Here is a 26,688-nt window from a genome sequence, read left to right as displayed (position 1 = left end):
TAAAGGCAGTTCAAAGACTAACAGAAGCTGCCAAACTACCATCAGAACTGGCAGTAGTAAAAAAGCACATAATAAAATCTCAAGTAAAAAACAAAAAGGAAATTACTGGGAAGATAAATGGGCCAAAAAATTGCACAAGCAAGTCCTATTAAAGTTTGTGCAGCTATAGTGGCAAAAAAGGAAGTAAATTTTAAAAAGCTATATGCAACCATAAGCCCCACTCAAAAAAAGTAAATTAAAAAAAACTAGGCGGTAAATATAAACATCAGGTCCGGTATGGGCCAGGGTGGGAGGAGCTGGTAGCCCTGGAATGCATACGGGCTCTGCTGCTCTATGCCATCCATTCTCCAGCTCATCTAAAGTGAAGACAAATAAGAGCCACCATAAAACACTGGTGGTGGCCATCTATAAAAAAAAAAAAAAATACTTTATTATTTTAAATCAGCATCTACCAATACGAACAATATTTCCCACAAGTGTCTCCAAAGGTAAACAAGAGAAGGTGGAGGAGGAAGGACTGAAGGGTGACCAGGACAACCGGAGTGACCATGGGGAGGCTCCTGCTGTCCCTGTGGTGCATGGGGAAGGACGCAAGTAGTGTGCCAATTATACTGACATGGTACTAAAATAAAAGGCACTGGAGGAGACTAGTTGGAGAGCAGAACAAATTCTGGCCACCACCATACAGCGAATTGTAACCGATCTCCTTGATGGCCGGGTCCATCCAGCCCTTATGGAAGTGGTGGGACCCTATCTCCCCAGTACCCCTCTGTGGGCATGGGAAAACAGAGAATCAATGAGAGTCCAAAGACCGGTTTGGACAGGTCACAGTATACTCTTTCACCTTCTGGTGCCTCTGGGCATCCCTCATTTACAGCAAGCCAGGATGGTGACCTCCCTGCCAGTATGGAGGAGGGGTCATGCTATTAAGATAGAAGGCACTGCATACTCCGAGGTCGCTGGGAGAGCACTGTATCCTCGTGAATGTTGCACCCACTCTAATAAGGAAATTCTGTGTACATGCCCATATAATATTCTAACAAATCTGTCTAGGTTCAAAGTGGCCATCACTGAGAAACTGGCGCACACGGAGCTGGTCCAAATGAACGGTACCTACTGGTGTATAACTGCCCAGAACCACTCCATCAAGCTAAATAAAAAGCCCTGCCCCTCGAGGCATCCCTCCGTGTGCATGACGGTTCCCCAAAGGGCAACCCTGACTGTTGAAGGAACGTGGCTCCACCATACTCCGCCAATAATGGGTAACCTAACATGGGATCTGGAATGACACTACAGCAGTAAGTATCTAGAGGAGGATCTACAGGCCCTGCAGGCGAAGATGGAGGAGTTGGTGGCCAATGCCCAGAGGCATATTGGGGAAGGCCATCGGAGGTACACCCTGCCACTGGAAGAAGGCAGGCACCAGTAACAACCTAGACTCAGAACTGCTCTGGATCAAAAGCTCTTGCACTTGGTATTGACATTGGTAATTAACAGGTCTATTACCAATATCCTCCAATGTAGGAATATTTGCTTTATGATGGATTTCTGCAACGACCCCTCGTGAGTGGTGACTGTTTGCTCAGGAAATTTGCTAAGGTTGTTGATGACCTTTGGGAGGTGAAGGACCATCAGGGTTATCCCATGTTGGTGGCACAATGTCCATTAGTTTGATGGCTTCTAGGCAGAGGGTAGATGCACGTGCACTTCCTTGTCTGTTTATGTAGTGCATTGTGGAGGTGTTTGTCAGGATCTGCACTGAAGAGTTTTGAAGAACTGGTAGGAAGGCCATGCAGGCTAGACTGATGGCTCTGAGTTCCAGGGCCTAGATGTGAAGCCCCATGTTCTCTGGGGACAAAGTCTCTTGCATCTGTAGGTGGTCCAGGTGGACGCCCCAGCCCGTTCCTGATGTGTTTGTTATTAAGGTCTTTGTTATGGAGGGGCTAGAGAACACTACCCTTCCACACACACTTCCAGGTTTCTTTCACCAGCTCAGTACTGTGACATGAGACCACCACTTTCTTGTTTATCTGGTGTCTTGTTGGAGAACAAACTGAATTGGAATGGTTGCAGGTAAAATCTGGCAAGAAGTGTTACATACGTGCACACAAACATATGGCCTGGCAGCTCCAGACAAATCCATACCGTCATAGTCAAGCTCAAGTCTATCCCACACACTAGCAACTGCATCAACAGGGACCTGTCTTTGGGAAGAACACTCTTGCTGAACGGGAGTCAATCAGGGCTCTGAACTCTATCATCTGTGATGGGATGAGACACTATTTTTTGTACTTCACTAGGAAGCCTAATTGGGAGAATAGGGAAAGAGTGAATTTTAGGTGTGCTGCAGCCTCCTGCTGGGATCTACTCTGATGAACCAATTGTCCAGGTAATGGTAAAAATGAATGCCTTTAAAAAAAAATTTTAAAAAAAAGTGTTCGGCTACCAACGCTAGGCATTTTGTGAAGATTCTGTGTGCCATGGAAAGTCCAGATGTCACTACCTTGTATTGGCAATAGCTGGGTCCTACTATGAATCCTAGGGACTCCCTGTGGGCCAGATGGATGGCTGTGTGGAAATATGAATCCTGCAAGCTGAGAGCCACAAGTCAATCTTGAGCCTGCAGATATGGGATGATGGAGGCAAGCATTACCATCCTGAATCTGAGGAAATATATATATATTTGTTCAGTCTCCTCAGGTCTAGGATACGAGAACCACCCCTTTCTTCTTTGGGATAAGGAATCATGGGGAGTGGAAGCATTTTCCCCATGTACTCCCACAGTACAACTTATCCAGCTTCCAGATGAAGAGGTCATTTCTGTTTGTAACAGGCTCTCATGGATAGGGTTCCTAAGAAGGGTTGATGAAGGGGGGCATGTAGGGAGTAGTAAATTAAAGGGAGCCTTGAGTGGTCATGTCTAATGCCCATTTGTTGGCTGTGCTCACAACCCAGGCTCAGTGGAACATGGCAAGGTGTTCCTGAAAATAGGTGTAGGCTTCTGATAGGCTTAGTTGCTGATATTTTGGCTATCACCTGAGGAATAAGATGGCATCCACTGCCTTCCAGGGATTGATTTATAAGACTTCCTGTAGAGAGACAGACAGACAGACTTGTGTAAATTCCTGGGGATCTTAATATAGTCCCTTGAGTCCTTGAGGGAATGGAACACTTCATCTGTTTTCTGGCTGAAGAGCTCCATTCCCTTGAAAGGCAGGTCTTCTATTGTGGCCTGTACTTGACATGGTATGCCTGTTGCCTGGAGCCAAGAGACTTGTCTCATAGCCATGACCTTTGATCTTTTGGCCATATCAGAAGCATCCATGGTTGATTGCAGTGATGTTCTCAAATCATGTGCCCCTCCTTGATGATACCTTCCATTTCATCCCTTCCATCCCGCAGGATTTTTGAAAGGAAGAGTGATGTTGTCCCACATGGCGTAATTGTATTTGGAAAACAGTGCTTGGTAGACCACCACACAAAGCAGCAGTGAGAATGATAAATATGAGTTTCACCCATACAGATCTAATTTTTAGGGTCCTTATCCTTAGGATTGCCTTAAGTGGACTTCAGTTGCTCTTGTGCTGCAAAGACAACCAAAAACCCTGGGTTTGGGGGATTCAATTTTTTTCTCTGCCTGTTTGAGGAAGGAAGAGTGGCCAGGGTCTGTCTGCCTTAGTCCTTTGGATAGTCCAGCAATGCTTTCATTTTTAGGGGGAACGATTCTGGCCTGTGTTGTCATGCTCAGGACATCAAAGAGCTTATGAGACTTTTCCTGAATAAATACAATATTAATGTCCAGGATCTCAGCAATTTGGGACAGGAAGTCCTGGAACGTTTTAAAGTGGTCTATTGCTGGAACATGTGCTGGTGTTACTGCCTTGCCCAGTGATAAGGAGGATTCCCTGGGAAGAGACTGGAGTTGTCCCTCTATTGACTCCTGTTCCCGTCGGCCCACATCCAGTTCCAGTGCAAGTGGTCTTGCCAGTGAAGCTGCATGATTTTTTTTCCCTAGACATGTGGGATGATGATCTGCTCCTCCACACATGGGAGGATGGTCTCAAGTAAGGTCAATATGGCCATAGTAGCATGCCATATGTGTATTAACCGAGTTAAGGCTGGCCAGCCCAGTGACACTCCCACATTGATACTCAATGCTGGCAACAAGTAGTATTTTAGTGATAATGAGGAGCAAAGTATCTCCTCAAGGAAGCGCAGATATCCATTCACCTTTTTGGTACTGGGAACATCGCTAAGGGTGAAATGGATGCCTCTACAACATATCTGAGTTTCTTGCTCAGCTCAGTCTGTAATGAGTCTATTGTTCTGCCCAAATGCCTAGGAGCTTTGTGTTTTGAGGAGTGATGTCTCAAGTCCGTCCTGCACTCTTGGATCTACGCTTATGTTTGGACTGACTATATAAATTGGTGTCCCCTTTATGGGGGAGGCAGGGAAAATGGTGCTGGCTTTATTGTCTGTGGGTGGGGCAGTCTGCACAGGAGCTGGAATTATCTGCATCAGGTCTATGGTGCCAAGGTAATCAGTGCTGGACTGCTGACATTAAAGGGATTGGTGCTGAGGTTACTGACACCAACTTCTTGGGCATTGGTGACTTTGTGGACGTTAAGGTGGTCAGCATTGACGGTGCTGACTCTGCTCACGTAATCATCACCTTCTTTCCACTGCCTGATTCTGGAGTATGAAGAGAGCTTGAGGGATTACTGGTCAATACTCATTTATCTGGCATTGCTCTAGTCATAACTATCACCTTTGGATCTTAAGTGATCCACATGGATCACTAAATATATGTAGTCTGAGCCTAACATACCTGAACGTGTGGGTACTGGCACAGAAGAACTTGCACACAAAGCACTTATCCAGGATATGGCTCCCTCCTAGACCGGAGAAGCATTGGTTGTGCCCATCCTTTATAGGGATCAGTCCACTGCAGGATGGGCAGGATTTGAACTCAGAGTTTGGACTGCCATGCAGTGTGGTGGTTGGCACAAAGCGCCTCACCTCACTATATCAAGGTGGGGGGGGGGGCGAGGATATAGGGGGGCAGGAGGAAGTTTGGCAACCCTCTTGCAATCTATTTTCTTATTTTTAGAATGGTCCTTATACGTGAACTGTGAAGAGAAGATATCACCAGGGATCCTAGTTTTCTGTGATTAAAAAAACTGAAATTCTCTGATTAAAAAAAACATATAAAGATCCTTATTTTTCCGTGATTAAAATGAAATGCTGAACTTGAATTTCCCTAGCCATTATATATAGCTATCAGTTGAACACAACGTTTTATTGATATATTTACAATTTTAAACAAGTTCAAAGCCTGCCAGTGCCAATCATAATAATAAAATAAAATTAATAAAATAACGCAGTCACAGTGAAGCTTCTTTACTGTTGTTGATGTTCATGCTATTTCAGCCTCGTTTTCATTTCTTTTCATTCAGTTTATGTTTAGTGCTTTCCATGTGTTCTACAATTGCCTGCCTTCAAATGTAAGCTACAGCCTTACTGCATACAGTACAAAACAGCACATTACCATCAACTTGAAATTTGTCCTTGCCAAACTCAGTGACAGTCTTTAGAGGTGATTTTTTAAATTTTCAGCATCTTTTCATAACTTTAATTACTCACTTCTAGAGGCTGAAGTGAAATTTGAGATGCATTAAAACACGAACCCCTATACACCATTGAGTAACCTCTATACACTGGAAACAGTTGATTGGAGTATGTTTAGCTATGTACATTTAAAGCACATTCAAAAATCAGCCACAAGAGGAGGAGGTTGCGCACACTGAATAAGTAACACTGGTACTTTCACTAAAATTTAGTTAATAGTTAAGGTTAAGATTTGGTCACAGAGGTCGCGGATGTCACAGAATCCATGACTTCAGCCTGCAGCTGTTAGGAGCTACAGGGTCCCTTGCCACCCGTGGGGGCAGGGAGCTGCGGGGTACATAAGAACGGCCAGACTGGGTCAGACAAAAGGTCCATCTAGCCCCAGAGGGAATGAACAGAACAGATAATCATCAAGCAATCCATCCCGTCGCCCATTCCCAGCTTCTGGCAAACAGAGGCTAGGGACACCATCCCTGTCCATCCTGGCTAATAGCCATTGATGGACCTATCCTCCATGAACTTATCTAGTTCTTTTTTAAACCCTGTTATAGTTTTGGCTTTCACAACACCCTCTGGCAAGGAGTTCCACAGGTTGACTGTGCGTTGTGTCAAAAATACTTCCTTTTGTTTGTTTTAAATCTGCTGCCTATTAATTTCACCCCTAGTTCTTGTGTTATGAGAAGGAGTAAATAACACTTCCTTATTTACTTTCTCCACACCAGCCATGATTTTATAAGCCTCGATCATATCTCCCTTTAGCTGTCTCTTTTCCAAGCTGAAAAGTCCCAATCTTATTAATCTCCCCTCATATGGCAGCTGTTCCATACCCCTAATAATTTTTGTTGCCCTTTTCTGAACCTTTTCTAATTCCCATATATCTTTTTTAAGATGGGGCGACCACATTGCATGCAGTATTCAAGATGTAGGCATATCGTGGATTTATATAGAGGCAATATATGATATTTTCTGTCTTATTATCTACTCCTTTCTTAATGAGTCCCAACATTCTGTTCACTTTTTTGAGCTGCTGCACATTGAGTGGATGTTTTCAGAGAACTATCCACAATGACTCTAAGATCTCTTTCTTGAGTGGTAACGGCTAATTTAGACACCATCATTTTATACATATAGTTGGGATTATGTTTTCCAATGTGTATTACTTTGCATTTATCAACATTGAATTTCATCTGCCATTTTATTGCCCAGTCACCCAGTTTTGAGAGATCCTTTTGTAGCTCTTCGCAGTCTGCTTGGGACTTAACTATCTTGAGCAGTTTTGTATCATCTGCAAATTTTGCCACCTCACTGTTTACCCCTTTTCCCAGATCATTTATGAATATGTTGAATAGGACTGGTCCCAGTACAGACCCTGGGGGACACAACTATTTACCTCTCTCCATTCTGAAAACTGACCGTTTATTCCTACCCTTTGTTTCCTAGCTTTTAACCAGTTACAAATCCATAAAAGCACCTTCCCTGTTATCTCATGACAGCTTACCTTGCTTAAGAGCCTTTGGTGAGAGAACTTTTCAAAGGCTTTCTGAAACATCTAAGTACACTATATCCACTGGATCCCCCTTGTCCACATGCTTGTTGACCCCCTCAAAGTATTTTAGTAGATTGGCGAGGCATGATTTCCCTTTACAAAAAACATATTGACTCTTCCCCAACAAATTATGTTCATCTATATGTCTGACAGTTTTGTTCTTTGCTATAGTTTCAACCAGTTTGCCTGGTACTGAAGTCAGGCTTACTGGCCTGCAATTTCTGGGATCAACTCTGGAGCCCTTTTTAAAAATTGGCATCACATTAGCTATCCTCCAGTCATTTGGTATAGAAGCTAATTTAAATGATAGGTTACAGACTACAGTTAGTAGCTCTGCAATTTCACATTTGAGTTCCTTCAGAATACCATCTGGTCCTGGTGACTTATTACTATTTAGTTTATCAATTTGTTCCAAAATCTCCTCTAATGACACCTCAATCTGGGACAGTTCCTCAGATTTGTCACCTAAAAAGAATGGCTCAGGTTTGGGAATCTCCCTCACATCTTCAGCCATGAAGACCGATGCAAAGAATTCACTTAGTTTCTCTGCAATGACCTTATTGTCCTTGAGTGCTCCTTTAGCATTTCGATCGTCCAGTGGCCCCATTGGTTGTTTAGCAGGCTTCCTGCTTCTGATGTAATTAAATTTTTTTTTTGCTATTACTTTTTGAGTCTTTGGCTAGCTGTTGTTCAAATTCTTTCTTGGCCTTCCTAATTATATTTTTACAATTCATTTGCCAGATTTTATGCTCCTTTCTATTTTCCTTACTAGGATTTAACTTCCACTTTTTAAAGGATGCTTTTCTGCCTCTCAATGCTTCTTTTACTTAGCTGTTAAGCTTAGTTGTTTAGCTACTTTTTTGGTTCTCTTACTTACTTTTTTAATTTGGGGTATACATTCAAGTTTAGCCTCTATTTTGGTGTCTTTAAAAAGTTTCCATGCAGCTTGCAAGGATTTCACTTTTTCCCCTCGGAGCTCCAAGCCACCATGGGCACCAGGGTATCCCGCAGCTCCTGGCCACCATAAGCGCTGGGGTACCCCGCAGTTCCCGGCCGCTGTGGGAACCCCCAGACCTCCCAGCCGCTGCTGATGGCAGGAGAACCCCATAGCCCTCAGCCACTGAACAAAACCCCCCAGGCCTCCACGGGCATTGGGGGAACCCCTTGAGCTCCTGACTGCCTGGCTGCCACAAGTGGGGTAAGCCCGACCACTGCGAGCCCCCAGATCCGTGGGTGGCAGGGGTACCACGCAGCTTGCAGCCCCTGCAGGCAGCAGGGGACCCCCAGATGCTGCAGGCAGCTCCAAGCCCCTTGTGCAGCTGCCCCGCTTCAGGCGGTGTGAGGACCCCCAGATCCAGATTTTGTCAGGAATATTTTTAGTAAAAGTCACAGGTCACGGGTTCCCTAAATATTTTCTTTTTGCCTGTGACCTGTCCGTGACTTTTACTAAAAATATCAGTGACAAAATCTTAGCCTTATTAATAGTTAACGTGTTTTTATTTTTTAAAAAAATACAAAAACTAAAAGATTCTCTGTAAAAAGGCAAATTCCATATTTTTCTGCATTTTTCTATGGCAAAAGGATTTCTAGGATCTCTGATCATCAACAAATAGCTTGAAAAAGAACTGGTTCAGGGTCTCTGAAGAGAGTAGTGGGTTGGACACTCATTGTGTTCCATCTCACTGCCATGGGTGGCAAGAGGTAACTGAGGGACAGCCAAGACTACCTCAGCCTTTATGCCCTGGTATGGGAGCTTAAGGAGCCCTGGACACTGCTATTAAAAAAAATTCACTCTTGTGCTCATGAGGTGCATTCACACCTACATTGTGATCCATGCACTGACACATGCTTGAAGAATTTTTTTTTTAAACCTAGGAAATAAAACACAAATCTACATTACAAGAAGAAAAGGAGTACTTGTGGCACCTTAGAGACTAACCAATTTATCTGCTCAAATAAACTGGTTAGTCTCTAAGGTGCCACAAGTACTCCTTTTCTTTTTTGCGAATACAGACCAACATGGCTGCTACTCTGAAACCTACATTACAAGATTACTATGGTGAAATTATAGAATTAACGTTACTATTTTCCATATTCTTTAATTCTTTAAATTGTCAACTTGTGACATAGCTACGCACAATTTAACGAATAGTAAGGGTAAAAAAAGAATAAAAAACCTCACATACCAGGAAGTTTAAGTTTCCTGCAGCAAGAATTGCAGTGGTGCTTAGCTCTGAAATTTTTGATTGCATCTTCTCCTAAATTGGCTGGACCAAACACCATATCATATGACCTTTAAAATAAAGCACACAAGCATGGTATGTATTTGTCCAAGTCAAACATTAAATACAGGTTAATATTTTTTATAACAAAACACATTAATCTTACCTTTTTTCTCCAGCTTTTATCACAGAGGGATCTGTCAAATTTTCACCCACACCTTTACACAAAATATAAGAGTTAAAATGGATACAGTATACGAATAGATTAACACTGTAAACCAGAATCCCTTAATAGTAAGGATTTCCAAATTTATCACCAAGAACGTAAATCAAGATAGAAAGTCAAAATTTATGGGACGATATTCACTCCTGTACAGATGGCTCCCACCTAAGCTCTATGCACCACTTAAATTCCATTCAAGCCCTATTTTGAAAGCTTAAGTGGTTCCTGAACAGCATGCAAGGTGAATTTTGTCCAGAGAGAATAAGATTCCTACATCTTAGCTATGAGTGTTTCCATGTCTGATGAACACTTGAGGATAAATTGAGACACTACAGATATGGACTGAAAATGCCAACACATAAATGTTAGTATTTTTATTGTATACACCCTAAGAACATAAATAAGAATTCAACTTTTTTCCTAAGTGTTTCCTACAGCATTGTATTGGCATGTCAGCTAAGCCCACTGCTCATTCAAGTAAAGTAGACCAAAATTATTATGTAATGCTATAAACACTATTCACAATAATTCATAGAATATCAGGGTTGGAAGGGACCTCAGGAGGTCATCTAGTCCAACCCCCTGCTCAAAGCAGGACCAATCCCTAACTAAATCGTTCCAGCCAGGGCTTTGTCAAGCCTGGCCTTAAAAATATCTAAGGAAGGAGATTCCATCACCTCCCTAGGTAACGCATTCCAGTGTTTCACCACCCTCCTAGTGAAAAAGTTTTTCCTAAGATCCAACCTAAACCTCCCCCACTGCAACTTGAGACCATTACTCTTTGTTCTGCTACCACTGAGAACAGTCTAGATCCATCCTCTTTGGAACCCCGTTTCAGGTAGTTGAAAACAGCTATCAAATCCCTCCTCATTCTTCTCTTCCACAGACTAAACAATACCAGTTCCCTCAGCCTCTCCTCATAAGTCATGTGTTCCAGTCCCCTAATTCATTAAGGTGCCACTGTAAAGAAAATTTAAACCTACCTTACCCCTAATCCCAATTTCAAAATAAGTATATTACCTTGCAGGTCAAGTACCAGCAACTCCCCTCTTGTATATTCATAAGTCCAGTGGCTGAATGCTAGCATGACCTCTTCTAGCATGTTAGTTGGAATTATTTCATCACCATTGTTGTTATTGTATTTTCTAAATTCTCCAGTCATGCACTCCTCAACTGCAAACCACTGTCCAGCTGAGTGGCAATATAATAGGAAAACTTCCAGGAACCTTATAAAGAATATATTTCATAAATATTACCAAAATGAATAAGATAAGACAATTATGCAGTTGCTGAGTGATAAATATTTTGGTTTGACAAACTTAATTTTTAAATCTGGCTAGGTTATAAAATATGAGTTAAGCCTAGTCCTTGTTAAGTACCAACAGGAAATATTCTTCCCCAAGGCGGTGGCTGAAGGTTTGCATGTTGACACTTCTTAAATAGCGTTTTTGCAAAATGTACTGAATCCCAGGACGCACTTTTTTCGAATGGTAATATGCATAAAAATATACTTCACTAGTAGAAAGTGTGCAGTGTCATGAATAATTTAACACATTTACCTTGGAGAATATGGAATGGATTTAGGCTTCATTTGATTGAAAGCAAACGTGAGTTTCTGTGCTGCCCTCTGCTGTTGAATTTCCTACAATTAAAAATCCATACTTCAGTACTGCATTAAATAATGTAGGGGAAAATTTGGGGAATAAAATAGCAGCAAGAAGGTTAATGTCAATCCTTTTACTCCCTATCAGAAGTTGCGTACAACTACACAACTGTTTTAATTCCGTCTGTATCAAGAGATTGAACTATTTGACACAAAATAAAAATCTATTGAACAAGAAATGTTTAAATTGGCCTTTGGTTTGTGTTAGGGTGACCAGATAGCAAGTATAAAAAAATTGGGATGGGGGTGGGAGGTAATAGGTTTCTATATAAGAAAAAGCCCCCCAAATTGGGACTGATCCTTTAGAATCGGGACATCTGATCACCCTAGATTGTGTAGAACATTAGAAGCATCAGAACTTTGTTGTATTCTAGTTACTGAAAATTTATTTTTAATATTTTTGCCTGTCAATGTCTAATAATTGTCAAGAATAAAACTTACTCTCAAACAGAGGTGTAACACTGTGTCCTCTTTGTAAATGCTTGACCAAGTATTCACAACTTCAGGAAGAAAAGATTTGATGATATAAAGATGTCCTGATTTCAGAATATCATATTCTGACCAAGTGCATGCTACTTTAACAGCTCGACGTAATCCACCTCCCATCTCCTCTTTACTTAAAAATTCAATTTTAGCACAGAGTCCTAGCTGTGACCAGGAAGACATGCTGTTGTTCAAGATGCTGGGAGAACTTTCTTCAAGGCGATACACAGTGACTGGCTCACCTGTAACATCACAGTACAATAGTACATTTCTTTTCAGAGTTCATGACAAACAAGGCTGCAAATATATAAATATGCTTTAGACATGGATAAATCAAGATGTTAAATTTCTAATGCAACTGGGAGCTCGTAACAGATTGGGAGAATCCTCTCTAATCTCTTTCTTAAACCAGCAGGGGACCATGATGTTTTTGCTTCTCTCATTGGAAGTATTAATCACACAGTTTAAATCGAGCAAAGCATGCCTAGTTACCACAGTGATGGAAACCTTATGAAATAAGCATAACAAGGCAGAAAAAAGTGTCAGTTTGAAGAGCTTTTCCATACAATTTACATCATGCTTTTCAGAGAAGTTTTATTACTCTGAAGACTACTGGAATTAAGTCATACAGTTTCCTTTAAGCCAACAAGCTGCATTAGTAAAGATGTGATGACATAATTGAAGTCTGCACTTTGGGAGTGTCTTGTGAGATACTGATACTAGACTTCTATTTATTGTCCTGTAATCTATTTTTGAGATGCTGCCAAAATGGTTGATCAAGTTTGGTCTGCCCATTCTGTATTAAAAATAATTGAGCAATTTTTTAAAGTTTGCCAGAGTTCTTAATGAACCAATATTAAATCCTCATTCTGACCTCCCTTCCACCTACTCCAGTAACAAAGATTAAGCTTCTTACCTCTTGGAGGCACAGGAGTGAATGGAATGCTTTGTGATAATCTCATTAAGTTATTTCTTTCCACAGCTGTAGAGAAAGGTTATAGAAATCATGAACTCTCAGACCTAATAAAAAGAAATGTGAATTTTTAAACTTAAACTATTAGTTTTATGATACTGACCTGAGTAGTAGTAAGTGGTGTCTATGATCGGCTTGAAAGGAGAAGCAATACCTACAAAAGTCAAGAAAAAGAGACGAGATACTGAATACTGCACAAGCATGTGCCTTAAAACCTCACACAGTACATGTAAAGAGTGCATTACTTCTACTTTTTGCTTCCTATGTTCTCAAAGTGAATACTGAGCTAAAAAAGAAAGTTGCTTTGCAAATCTCAGATATTACATTTAGTTCTTTTATTTTAGCTCTTTAAATAACTATTTAACACTCACTTTTACACCTTCAAAAATGCAAAAGAGCACACATTCCACAAGCAGAAAAAAAAAGAATTAGTTCTCTCGCTAATTGCTGCTTTCAAAATCCATAACTTACATTTTTTTTCTAGCACTCTAAAATAAGAGTCACATTCTGTTTGGTTTTCACCTTCATTCATTTCCATATCCTATCATCTTGTAATTCATTTCTGCTACCAAATGTTAAATGTATTCTCATATTAGAAAATGCAGTACATGTGTTGTGTATGTTGAAAATGTTCATCCGCTTGTTTGCATTAAGGCAAAAACGCTTACCATTCAAGGCATCTTCTTCCGAAGGCCTGTAAAAGAGAGAAAGAGTGTGACACACAAAAGTATTGGATGTCACTTGTAAAATAGCCACTTTTTTTATTCTTTATGATTTTCATACAGCAGCCTGGAGTCACTTTGTGGAGCTTGCAGTATTGTTTTACTACTTTATTCTACTTTTCAAGGACAGTAGCAAGTTTCTTAATTATTAAAACACACACACACACACCCACACACACACCCTGATTAGGTATTTATATGTTGTCAAAGCATTACTATAAACTCTTCATGTATGACAGCATATCACCTTTTCATTACAAGAGCCAAATCCCACAGAGATATTGAATTGAAAACTACCTGTTCACAGTTTCTATTTCAATTATCAGATTATTAAACCTATGGCTTTATTAAACAGTTAACTAAATGGGATGAATTACTAATGAATATACTAACTGAGTAGTTTCAGGGAAGGATTCACAATAAAAGGTAGGTTAAGGATCCAGGAAGCTAAAAATATATAGTTAAAAACACATATTCAGTAACTAGTGCTAGCGTCAAATTAGACCATGTATGCAGTGTAGTTGTAGCCCTTTCAGTCCCAGGGTATTAGAGAGAGACAGAGATGTGACTCGAAAGCTTGCCTCTCTCACCAATAGAAGTTGGTCCGATAAAAGATGTTACCTCACCATCTGGTCTCTCTAAATTAGGCCATTTTATTTTGGTGCACATTCTACCCTCAGACGTACGTGTGGCTCCATTAACTTAAATGGAACTTGTCAATACGTTTCAATGAATAAAATTAGTCACTTATTAGGGAAAAATACCACAGGCCAGCTCTTTTATTTAACTTACATGAATAGCAGTCATTCAAATGAAACAAATCATGCTTGTAAACAGTTTAATGAAAACAATTTATTCGCTTTTTCACTTTATTGTGTTTAATTATTGCTCATTGAGTTCAACGTAGCTGTTCTCCAGTGGCATATAAAAAATTAAAAGGGCATTAATGCAAGACTATTGTAAGACTTGATCCACTGCAAAATAGTTGACTATTTGCAATATGGTGTTTCAGTTCTCCCTTTGATTTTTAAAATGCCTACCATTTTCTAGTTTTTAGAGATTACACTTCAGAGATTCATGCTCTCATATTTATTTTTTAAGTCAACTAGAATATTTCAGAGCCACTGCCATAGTAACTTAAATGTCAAAATTAAAAACCAAAGCCCTAAAGAAAGATAACAGTGCATCAGAAAATATTTGGACAATTCTACCACTACTGATTAGAAAACTTACTTACATTTGATTGCTACTTGAAGGTCTACCTTGTAACCAATCCTTTAAATCAAAAAGAAAAAAAGACAAGTATTTTTCCCCCAATACTGAAAGCAGAATGAGTTTACTTAACCTCTTTTTATAGTCTATGTTAAGATATGAAAATAAAGGTACTACTGGCAGTATTTCTCAGGATTGTATTGATAAAGTAGTTGAAGTGAAAGATTCAAATATAGTGGAAGGATATCATAACATACTGCAAGGATAATATATTAAGATATACAAGAACAAATAACTGATTAACACAATAGAAAAGGTGACTATATCCACCATGGTTATTTAGTGGATTATTTAAACCCTTTTACTTCTAAGTGAGAACATTCTTTATAAAAACAGTGAAGCAGCACAAGTTAATGCTTATCCTCACAGAACTGTACCAATAATCTTCACTAATCCTTATCCTTCCTCCCACTCAAAACAGGACCTCTGCTGTTTCCTCCTGAACTTACTGGAGAACACCCTAAACTGAGCATTACTCTTCCATGTAGCCCATCTATTTTTTTCCTCTCTGTACATCACCTTGTTTCAGCTTCATACTGATTTCCTTTAGACCTAACAGTCATATGTTCCCAGCATTCTCATGATGATTTCTGACCTGACTGTTGAGTATCAGTAGGGAATCTAGTTCTGCAGGGAGCATGTGTCAAGAGATTGGGGCAATGATGGATATAGTCAGATCTGGATTCCTTTTCTTTCGCTGTCTAGTAAAAGCCCTCTTTGAAATCCTGCAATGTATCTCTTACTGAGCATAATCTCCTCAGAAGACAGACAGAACCCAGTTTTATAGAGGTACACTTTTTTTATTTTAACTAGGCAAGCAAGTTCACAGTGAATACCACTAATGGATGTCAACTGGTCTACATCTGAAGTAGGTATTAACCTGTATCTCAATAAAATGTTTTATTTTAGTTATAATTTTATAGAAATTATTTGAGAAATCTGATAAAACTGTCAACTGGAGTATACAAACCGTGAGCAATGCAGCCTTAGAGTCTACTTGCTGAGTATCTTCAGCTGATGCTCTTCTACTTTTGTTGTGAACTAGAAAAGAAATGAATTTACAATCTGACAAGAGAACCAGACAAGTATGTGTTTACCAAAATAGAGGATGTCTTAAATCTTTCCTAACAAAGTGAGCAACTGAGCCATTTAATCTAGCCCCCAAAAAATAATTTAAACACTCACAAAATTTACTATGTGTAACTCGGCATGTCTTTTAAAGGACAAAAACAAAATGTTTTGAAACATATATGTAAAGTAAGTTTAAAAGGAAACACTCTCACCTTAAAATCTAGTCATTTGTAAATAGATGAATTATTAGTTTCAAGTAGTAACATCTATATCTCCCTGTAATTTTTGTCATTTTAAGGTTACATTTTCAATTTTTATTTTTTTTTTTTTAATAAGAAACTTGATTCTCTCCTCAGTGTAACTATGTGAAAAAGTACATGAACGGGGAACCTGACTATCTTTGGAAAAAATAGTACAACTGACTAAACAAATGCACAAAGTTAAAAACTTTTAGAATATACAGAAGATTCTTCCCTACTCTCAGTTAAGAGTACTCTGGTGTTTCAGGTAACAGCAGGTTAAATATACATTCAGAGACAAGTTTGATTTTTATGTTGATGCACCCTTTGAAATAATGATTAAGTATTATGCATCATTTATAAAATTCAGAGATAAAATTGGACTACCAGAAAAATTAGCACACTTACATTGTTCTGAATGAACTGCCAAAGAGTTTTTGTGATATTCTGTAAATCCATCTTTAGAATTAACCTCGCTTAGGCTGCAATCAGCTTGAAGACCAGCCTGTATTATAAACACATACATTGTTATGAGTCATCATTCATGAAGTACTTTCCCCTTCCTGCAGCTTGGCAATTTGCTTAGTGTTCAGCATATAACTATTCTCTCTCTCGTACCATCTTTCAAATTTACAGCATGAATACATTTTAAGGGTACCTTTACAGCTTGCTAAAATCACACATGCTTTCTTGTTAATTCAGTACAAATTTTAAAGATAAACACTTATTTATAGCTATCTTGATTCTAATAATTTTAGAATAAGTAATAAAAACTAGATATATGTTTGAGGAGAAATAAAAAGAGCTACAGTAAACAAAGATAACTGAAAAATGTATTAAACATCTCACACCTTTAGAAACACTAAGTTCTGCTACTCATATCTGTACATATTTGGTAATATTATTAGACTATTCAAATATAATTTAATTATGGTACAATTTATAAGTTAATTAACATTGTATTTTTCAAATTCTAACTCTTAAAATCTGTAAAATTAAACCAAGTTAAATTTTGAAAGGAAATATGAATTTAGGATTTACCACCCCAGATTCTGAATATTTACTACTAAAGAAAAGTAAATTGACACTGATATAGCACTGTTTTAAATGTACTGTAGCCATATGTAAAAAGTGAATTAGCAGCTCCCATTGTATAATTCAGTGTTACAAATTAAAACTAATTTTCAAAGACATCAATAAGTCATTTAAATATTCTAAGTCATCTTCTCCAGAAAGCTAGAAAAATCTTAACACTACTTCTCTACCTCTAACATGACAATTTAGAGGCTGCATATGTTTAACACATTTGATCACCAAATAACAAGCAAAGACATGGTTAATGTTTACAGGCTTAAAGAAAGCCAAAATGGAATGAAAAGGAATACACAAACTGACTCTTAGTAGACCAAAGTGGAGACACTTATTTGGGTTGATTACTAGAAAGTCTGGCATTGATCAATCCAATTGTTTAAATACCTTCTCCAGCAAAGACTAAAGGCTTGTGCTTGTGCTTCATCTTAAGGATGTGAGCAGTCCGACAGAAGTCAGTGACACTATTCACATTACATCTTTGCGGCATCATGGCCTATGCAGGGAGTAAGTGCATCCTCAGTTTGTGCAGGTGGTAGGTTTTAACGATAATTAAACATTTTCTGAACACATGCAGAGCCACAGCCAGCCCTCAAAACAATATTCAACTTAAAGTTTTGTTTTTCTAGAAAAAATTAGAGATACTACCTAATCACAGAATATATTCATATATGTTCATGCATTTCAGCTCTAGAGCACACTACCAGTCACCTGAAATCCAAAGATTACTTTAATAAAATCCACAGATCCATGATTCTAAAGAGCAGAGGCATAGAATTTGGAAGACTGTGAACTGGACTGATTTTCAGGCCTATGACTGTTGGGAAGTTGTAAGCCTTTTTAAAAGCAGTTCTACTTCTAAGGTTGGCTTGACAAAGATTATTTCTTTCATATTCCAAAACAGAAATTTTATGTATGCACTTAGAGGGGGAAGTGAGTGTCATCCATAGCTCCAGTCTCATTGCGGTATCTAGGCTTCAATTACTCACTATCATCATTATATCATTTGGTGCCTTGCAGCCATGGCTTTGCAGTGCTTACATTAGAAGTAGGAACCCATCTCCCCGTCAATCAAGCAAAGTGTAACTCTGTAAAGTGTCCTGAAAATGCTTGTATGCTCAAAAAGGAAGCCATGGTACATGTCCTGATTCTACTGATATTGGAAATGCTCAGAGCTGTCAATATCAAGAAGTTGTTCAGTGGTGTTCGGTTCCAGAAAACAGGTATCCCTAGCTAAGTTCCCTCTAAGCTACGCGGCCGTGCAGCAGCCCTATCAAGGGCCACGCAGGCGCTCGCCTTTCCTCAAGCCCTGGAGCTGCTGAGGCCAGGGAGAGGCACCTCTCCCCTCACCCAGCCCAGGTGCTACTGCAGTGAGAGAGGGCTGGAGGGAGTCCTCTCACCCCACCGTGGCCCTGGGGCAGCCTGCAACCCAAACCCCTCATCCCTGGCCTCAGCTGGAGCCCTTCCCCGCCCCCCCACCTCAACCCTCTGCTCCAGCCCTGAGCCCCCTTCCGCACCCTGAACTCCTCATCCCTGGCCCCAGCCCCAAGCCTGTACCACCAGCTGGAGCCCTCACCTTCCTCCCCCCTACCCGCCCCCAACCATCTGCTCAAACCCTGAGCTCCCTTCCACACTCAACCCCACCCCCACCACACATCACCTCCATATTGATGCACATAACAAAATTCATTCCGCACATGCATGGGAAAAATTAGAGGGAACATGGTCCCTAGAGACTTGCAGCTAGAGTGCTCCAGCCTGATGTGCTGAGCTGACTTTGCAGCCTCCAAAAGGTGAAGAGGGAGCATTTGCCTACAGATAGAGCAAAGGGAAACCAGCTTCAAGCACCTACACAGAATCTGTTGTCGCCTCTGTTATTCAATATGCCCCCAACTGCAGGGCCTCCTTCACCAAGGTAGAAGTTCTGCACATCCCATCCCCTGTGGTGCTTAAGTACCTCTAGTACTGCAGAGGACCTGCTAGCTCCCAGCTTTACAAAACTTGCTAGATTGCTGGGCTAGCTAAAATTCTCCAATGCTCCCAACAGCAGCAAAGCCTGCAAGAGAAGGGATTCCCTCCTGAAGACAATCTAAGGAACAGGGGTGTCAGGCACCTAGCATCCTACTTGCAATTAAACATTAACTTTTAATTAGCTTGCCTGAGATCTGGCCCTGGGTCAGTAAAACTTGAGATTAATTTTACATCCTTTCAGATTTTTTGCTTGTATATGGCAAACAATAATTAGAACAATTTGCTAATTTTGGTTAAGCATTTTTTTTTTTTTAAAAAGGGCATAATCATTTATGAACAGTTTGTTAGATTAGCTTCAAATTTGGGAGAGAAATTCTCGGTTGGTCATAGACCAGACTCCTATGTGAGGGGGTGTAAGGATTTGAGTTTTTTTGGGGGGGAGGAAAGGGGAAAGGAAGTGGGAGTGTTGAGAATGGAATTATAATGGAAAAAAATTCAACCTTAACTATGGTGCAACTGCCACCAATTGTGGGGAGTGGGGCTATGAACATGCAAATCAAAAACGTGATTCACTCAGATAAGTATCAACGTGCTTCCGCTCTTTGGTGCAACCTCCACTATCTCCAAAGTTTTCCTCTTCACACCAGGGATTCTTGAGGTTCTCCCATACTTCATTTTAGAACTCATGCATGAATGAAAGCACCGAGCCAGATGCAATGGTTCCTCAACTGTAACAAAAATCAAAGGCTTCCCAAATACCTGTTGTTTGGTCATCTCCATCCCCTCCAGAATAGCTTTCTTAAAGTCCTCCTGTTGCTCCTGTGGAAGAAAATGATATAATGGACTGAGTTACACAAATTAAAATGCTTCAAGGTCACATATTGTATTAATTGAGTGCTTCAGCAACAAAAAATAAATAAATAAAAAAACCTCTTCAGAACTCCAGTTTTCTAGAAGCATTATGAATGTACACTAAACTGGAATTCTCCCAACTACATATTTAAAGCCTCACCTCATCTATTTGAGAATCTGTTGACATGACTGCAAGTGGTTCCCTATTCTCTCTACTACAATGAGCAAACCGGATCTTCCACATTATAGTAGCTATAGATTAATATATCCCTCCCATATCCACCTCTTACTTTCAGTGGAAATTCAAGTTATGTCTTGAGTCTTGACTATTTAAAGCGGACGTTTCCAGTAACATAAACAGATGCATACTTTATATCAGCATTCAGTACAATCTTTTAGTAATACTCTTGGCTAGCTCAGTGCAAAGTACATCATCTATTCATGCTCTAATAGCAAGGGTCCATCACAAGGTTGGTCACAGATAACCATCTAATCTTGAAGTTAATTCAGAAGTAAGATTTTCTCCTTGGAATTAGGTGTGAACAATTTTAAAAGAAACTGTCTGCCAGAGGAAGTGAATTACATTAGGTCATCTTATTTTATAAGTTGTAAGACATGCAGACAAATAGTGAATTTCAATCTTAAATACTGCAGTTTGCTTTTAAGTTATGAATTTCAAATTGGCAGTGTTTCCATTTTATAGCAATGTTGATATGTCGATAATGTAATAATCAAGATTGGATGTTTTTCTAAAAGATACAACTTCCCCAAAACAATCTCCAGAGTGTATGGCCTGTATTATACAGGGCTAAGAACAGATGATCGCCTGTATTATACAGGGGTAAGAACAGATGATCACAACAGTCCCTTCTGACCTTGGAATCTATATTATTTTTCTAATAAAGTCAAGGTATCATTTTTAATTTATTTAATGGCAGGACTAATGTTGGCCTCTGTGAGGTTACATACCATCAAATCCTGTTAAATATTTACTAGTTTCATATTTTTCAGCAACAGTAGTTCCTCCATAGTTCAGGCTGCATTGTTACTGATTGTTAGTAAATTTCTTTTCATATTAGTTTCGCAAAAATCTATTCTTATATTTTCAACAATGTACTGTAAACTATACATGAAAAAGATGTCAATGTCCACATGAAACTACTGATTTCAATTTGAAAGTAAAAATTTCAGTCTTACCTCAATATTAACATTTTTTTCTTTAATTTTAATCGCTGACTCCTTAAATTGTTGCAACTCCATGCTGTCTCTGTGACCTTTGACCCAGTAAATTGAAAAACAGAGTATTCAGTATCAACAATAACACTGAAAAAATTTGGAACATGCCAGATATTGTTGTTATGATGGGGACAGAAACTGTAATAAATGCTGCCAGTGTTTTCATTGAGAAAGACTTATAATGAAGAACTCTGAAGTAAATGGATATAAACGATGGGTTAGTAAAGATACGGAACTGTTGCTTTTCCTACATTAAAAACTGTAGAAATGAAATCCATACAATTTAAAAATATTACTCCTTCAAGAAAATAAATTTGATTAGTTTCAGAGGAAACTTCCATATACCATTTTATTTGATATTCTGAATCTCACTATTTTTACATCAATGTGAAAACTATAGAAAAAGCAGAGTTTCCTGCGGTAGGTTTTTAAAATATACACTTCATCCTAATAGTTACAGGAAATATTTTCAGAATTCCACCAATGCGCATGGTTTTATAATGAAAACAAACATAATTGATTGACAATATAAAGCTATACCGCATCTGAATTTCTATAAAACATATATATTATGGATGAAGAGTATATTCTAAATTCCAGAAGAGAAAAGGACCATATAATGAAGGCATGGCTCAAGTAAAATAAGTATACTTAATACTTATCCTTATTAGTGCTGTGGTACATTTAATTAAAGACCTGACTGAGCTATACAGTCGGATTTCAAATCCTTTGTATTTTCTGCTTTAAAAAAACACCACCACAAACTAATAAAGTATAAAGGTTTTTCTGTATTATAATGAACCCTGTTAATGATTACAATTAAATGCCTTGCCACCCGCCTACAAGTCAAAATAATATTACTTTTTGAGCACCTAAACATCATGGCATCAGAACACACCTCTTGTCTAAATTTAAAACTTAACTTTAAATAGTAAATATCACTTGGAAAATATGTTTTAGGATACCCCTAGTCAATTGCTTTTGCAAGATAACACTTGCACAGGTGCCTGACAGATTAAGACTAGATTAAGTCTAGTTTTGGACTAGATGACCTTCTGGGGTCCCTTCCAACCCTGATATTCTAAGACTATGATCCTCTACTTGGTTTTGGGTCTAATTTAAAGTATTTGGTCTCTAATTTACAGTATTTAGTTAGTAAACCAACACCTACTTTTGAAATGAATCTGCCACTGTTTTATTAATCAAAGAGTGTCTAAAGAATCTAATAAAAACATGCACCTTTTTACTGTTACGTAAAAGTTGAAGCAGCACATAACGTTGGAACAAACAAGGACTTTGGAAAGTTTTCAAAATATTATTGTACTACTACAGTATTACTGTAGATAACAGTGGTAGATCCTGGTCACAGAAGTGTTGAGGAGGATAGCATAGTAAGGATCCCTGAGCTTGACACAGATACCACAAAGATATTTATTCATGATTCCATTAGCCAAAACAAGTCTTTTGCAATTTCTCAAAAATAGACAATATTTTTTGCATGGACGAAAAGTTGGACCTTAAAATTAGTCCTATGAGAGTTCACCTGAGCTGTAGAGCTGCTAACATTGTTAAGAAACTGTTATTTGTCAATAGCTGTCCAATGTTTGTCGAAAAAATATTGTCTATGTGACAGAATTATAAAGAAATGATAATTTTAAAGTTAAAAAATATCCATACAGTTTAGAGAAAATAGAAAGGTTTAAAGCAAAACAGCAAAGCACAATGGTAGAATAAAGTCACCTGCAACCAGAATAAACCCAAAATACCGTACAATTCTTGGTAAATCAAACCTTCTGGTTTCGACTTGGTCCATTGTTTTTGAAGTAGTCCTGTAATGATGTTAGAACTTAAATCTCTATATGGTGGTTCCATTGCTTGACCATGCTGGCTTTTGGAAACTTCATCTTTAACATTCAATTTTTCATGTGAACCGCCACTTGGGTCACAGTTTACAGTTGATGCTTGGTTGCTGGATGACAGAGGTAACTTCTTTTGGACACTGTTCTCAGAGGACTGCTCACCATATGTATCACTTCTTCTGCTGCAGTTGTAATCATTAGTGTCATCTTCATCATGAATAAAACCACAATTAACGTATCCTCCACTTTCAACACAAGGCTGGGTGAAAGCAAGGCAAGCAGAGCCAGAAGCAAGAGGATAAAAGCAGTTACTAATGACCTCAGGACATTCACAATCTACTTTGTTATACTTACCCACAAATGCACCAAATTCTATGTTACTATCTCCTTCTGTAGCCTTAGACAAAATTGCTGCTTCATTGTTTGCTGTAGATTCCAACTGACTTTTGCAACTCGGCTGAGATGGAGTGCTAACAAATAATTTAGCTGTTGGGGATGTTAGATGTGGCATGCTGTTCGATGAATTGCCTAATTTTTTATTTTTATTAATGGATTTTGAGTTCTCTTCACCCTGTAATCTTTGTCGAAGTTCTGGAGGAGAAACAGCACTTGGAAATAAGGCACTGCCTGAGGAACCTGCCTCTTGAAAGTTTAGTTCTTCCCCCCTGGAAACTGGAGCTAAATCCTGACCAATTGTCTTATGTTGAATATCTCTTTCACTGTGCATAGAAATGTTACATAATAAAGCATTACTACTTTCGAGGTCTCCTTGTGGAAAAAAAGAACCAAACACATTTCCGATGTTGTGTTTTTTCCATACTGAAGATCTGAGAGAACCATCATCAATAAGGTTTTGTGCCAAATGTTTTGAAATGCTTAACTCCCGGGTAATTTCATTATGGACTTTGCTGGCTTCCGAAGCCTTTTGTGCAGTTAGTGTTTTTAGAGTATCAACAGTGAGAGCAGAGAGATCCTGTAGGTGGCCAATCTGAGAATCTAAAGAGTTCAATGACCGTTTGATGTAGTTGACTCTATCACCAACTTCTTTTATCTGAATGCACATTTGTTCAACCCTAAAAAAAAAATCAAATTATAAAAGGTAAGCTTTTTGTTCTCAAACTGTAAAGAAGAAACACTTTTGCTATACTTCTTTTTGACAGTTTGAGAAAGGAAAATGTATCATTTGTAAATTTTAGGGTAGCTTAATTGATTTCAGTGGATTGTTGTAGAAAAAGGGATACTTGTACATACTTAAGCAACAAGGAACAAATGCACATCGCCAACTTGCCTACAGTACTATTGTTTAACACCCATTCCAATACATTTGAGAAGACCTCTTTAAAGAGACAAAGTCTCAGTCTGCTATGCACTAGCAAGTGTCAGGAATATAGACAGCATAAAACAGTCTGTAATAATTTCTATGTAGCCAAGAAAAAGTGTCCTGCAACACTGTCATGAATACTTTGTACATGCAGCTATATGTATTGTACTTTTCCTGATAACAGGTTTTAATTTAAATGTTTACGTTTCTACATAAATTTTCTACCGTTCAAATGTGACTCGAATTCTCTCTTCACTTCCAGAGTGGAATTTATCATCTTTTTCATTGAAATACATCTCAACACACAACTCTTCAAAGTCATGAAGTTTCTTTTGGTCTTCTTCTGTTAGGAAGAGTTCTAAAGAAAGAGAAAGCAACATTTCAGGAGATTAGTAGGCTATGATACATCACAAATGCTTGAAATAAGTAGCCACATTGATCAATGACATAGGGTAAATGAGGATGCTACCTAGCTCTCTAGAGCTGGTTGAAAAATGGGTTTTACCCATGGTGGAAAACTTCAAATTTTTAACAGGGGGGAAAAAGTTGAAAACTGAAAATTTTCAGAAAAAAAAACCACCACATTTTTTGGTTGGAAACCAAAAATTTCAATTATGAAATCCCACTGAGGTTCATCATGGGAGTTGTAGTTTGGGTGCCTCATGTTGCCATTCCCTTCTTTTGGTTGAGCTCCCTGGCTAGACTATATCTTCCACAATACACCATGGTCTCTGCTCTTGCCGAGCCCCAAGCCACAGTGCGTCATGGCAAATTAACTTTTTGTTTTTTGGGTGTTTCTATTTAAAAAAAAAGTTGAAGTTTTCCAAGGAAAGCAGATACTATTCATGAAAAAATTTTGTTTAACTGAAAACCCAATTGTCTGTCAGAACACAGTTTTGTTACAAAAAAAAAAAACAAAAATCTAACCAACACTACAAAACACCATGAAAGTAAGATGTCCTTGCAAGATTTATTTAAATCTAAATGGAATTAAAGCAGAGTGTAGAAATATAGCATTGTATAAAGTCAATATTTGTAAAACTACTATAAAACAGGAAAACTGGACCAGGGCTTACAAGGAACTACTACTAGCAAAATGAAACAATAGTGTGAAAAGATAGTAAATAATGAAATATATGAAAATAATCAGTAAACAGGATGGGAAGAAGAAAACAAAAAAGAATGACCCTCATCAGAAAATTGGACACACTGATAAATAGGGCAGGGAACTGTTTTATTTTACCTACACACAGTGTCATGCAAATAGGCAGCTATTTTCTCCAAGTTGTCCACTACTTTACATTCAGTTTTAATATAAATGGGAATCTAGTGCTCAATTTACCAATATTAACTCCAAATGCAATAACAGAAGGATTATTTTAATGGATATGGGACAGAACTGAAATCTAAGGCTTGGCATAGAATGTTACTGGTAACATGGCAGTAGAAATTGCCAGACACAATAGTTGTGGTTCAGTCCCATAAAATGACTTACAAACTAACTCCCACAAGTATTTTTTTTTTAAAGTTCTTTTAAGGTATTTGTTTTATCAGAATGCAAGAGAGCTCAACCACTTTACATTAGTTAAATGATAATAAAATATAAACAAGTTACCTGCTTCATTATTAATGAATTAAACATTATATTGTGCTCTCTTTGCATTATAATGAAGAGTAGTAATCAAAGAGTTATCATCACTTTCTTGACAACTTACTTTAATCACAGAAAAACAAGGAAAACTAATAATTGCTTGGATAAAATTTGTTCTTACTTGGTCCATCTGAAGTCTTGTCTTTCTTTCTTCTTTTACATATACAACAACATAAGGAAGCCATGTGACTAAGAATAATAAGAGGTGGAGGCAGGACAGGTTTTTCATGGTAGGCCATAATGAAATGATAGCGCTGATACTTCCATACGATGTTTGAAATTGCCTTTACTTGTAAATATACATTGCTGAAGGGGGGAAAACGTAAAAGTGTTTTAACACAAAGATTTTAGATGTTAGTAACTATCAGAAGCAATTTTACTGCTTTCTGAATTTTACAAAGGCATAATTGTAGGGAAATGTACAGATTGTACATAACTGTGTATTTTAACTTTACTGCAAAAGTAACTCATTAAATTTTTAAATAGGAGTTAGAAGTGCATCAAGGGAAGGCTATCCCAATATGGCAAGTTGTTCTTTCAACTTACAGAATATTACAGTAAAACCTTTTATACCCGACATGTTGGGGGAATGGCGGGTGCTGGTAAGTGAAAAATTCCGGTAACTAAGAGGGAGTGAGTTTGGCTGTGGGAAGGGGTGCGGGCTCTG

At 38.5% G+C, this 26,688-nt stretch overlaps 1 protein-coding gene across 2 annotated transcripts in view; it reads right to left on the bottom strand.

Moving 5' to 3' along the window:
• TRPM7 (transient receptor potential cation channel subfamily M member 7) overlaps nt 1-26,688 on the bottom strand; it is a 122,565-nt gene that overhangs the window by 10,573 nt on the left and 85,304 nt on the right. The window contains exons 24-39 of one of the 2 annotated variants that reach the window (XM_084640587.1): nt 26,143-26,327; nt 24,596-24,728; nt 22,981-24,122; nt 21,152-21,228; nt 19,862-19,921; nt 16,451-16,547; nt 15,703-15,773; nt 14,698-14,735; nt 13,407-13,432; nt 12,842-12,892; nt 12,682-12,747; nt 11,724-12,007; nt 11,179-11,261; nt 10,640-10,845; nt 9,563-9,614; nt 9,361-9,467 (exon numbers count right to left, since the gene is read on the bottom strand). In XM_084640587.1, the coding sequence (XP_084496713.1) occupies nt 9,361-9,467; nt 9,563-9,614; nt 10,640-10,845; nt 11,179-11,261; nt 11,724-12,007; nt 12,682-12,747; nt 12,842-12,892; nt 13,407-13,432; nt 14,698-14,735; nt 15,703-15,773; nt 16,451-16,547; nt 19,862-19,921; nt 21,152-21,228; nt 22,981-24,122; nt 24,596-24,728; nt 26,143-26,327 (2,678 nt within the window). The remainder of the gene's footprint in view (nt 1-9,360; nt 9,468-9,562; nt 9,615-10,639; nt 10,846-11,178; nt 11,262-11,723; nt 12,008-12,681; nt 12,748-12,841; nt 12,893-13,406; nt 13,433-14,697; nt 14,736-15,702; nt 15,774-16,450; nt 16,548-19,861; nt 19,922-21,151; nt 21,229-22,980; nt 24,123-24,595; nt 24,729-26,142; nt 26,328-26,688) is intronic. The other variant, XM_084640588.1, reaches the window with a different exon arrangement.

Source organism: Lepidochelys olivacea (assembly GCF_965140295.1).
Source record: "Lepidochelys olivacea isolate rLepOli2 genome assembly, chromosome: 10".
Classification (NCBI taxonomy): Eukaryota; Metazoa; Chordata; order Testudines; family Cheloniidae; genus Lepidochelys; species Lepidochelys olivacea.
The sequence above is the reverse complement of the archived record's forward strand: the minus strand, read 5'-3'. Positions and strand labels throughout refer to the sequence as shown.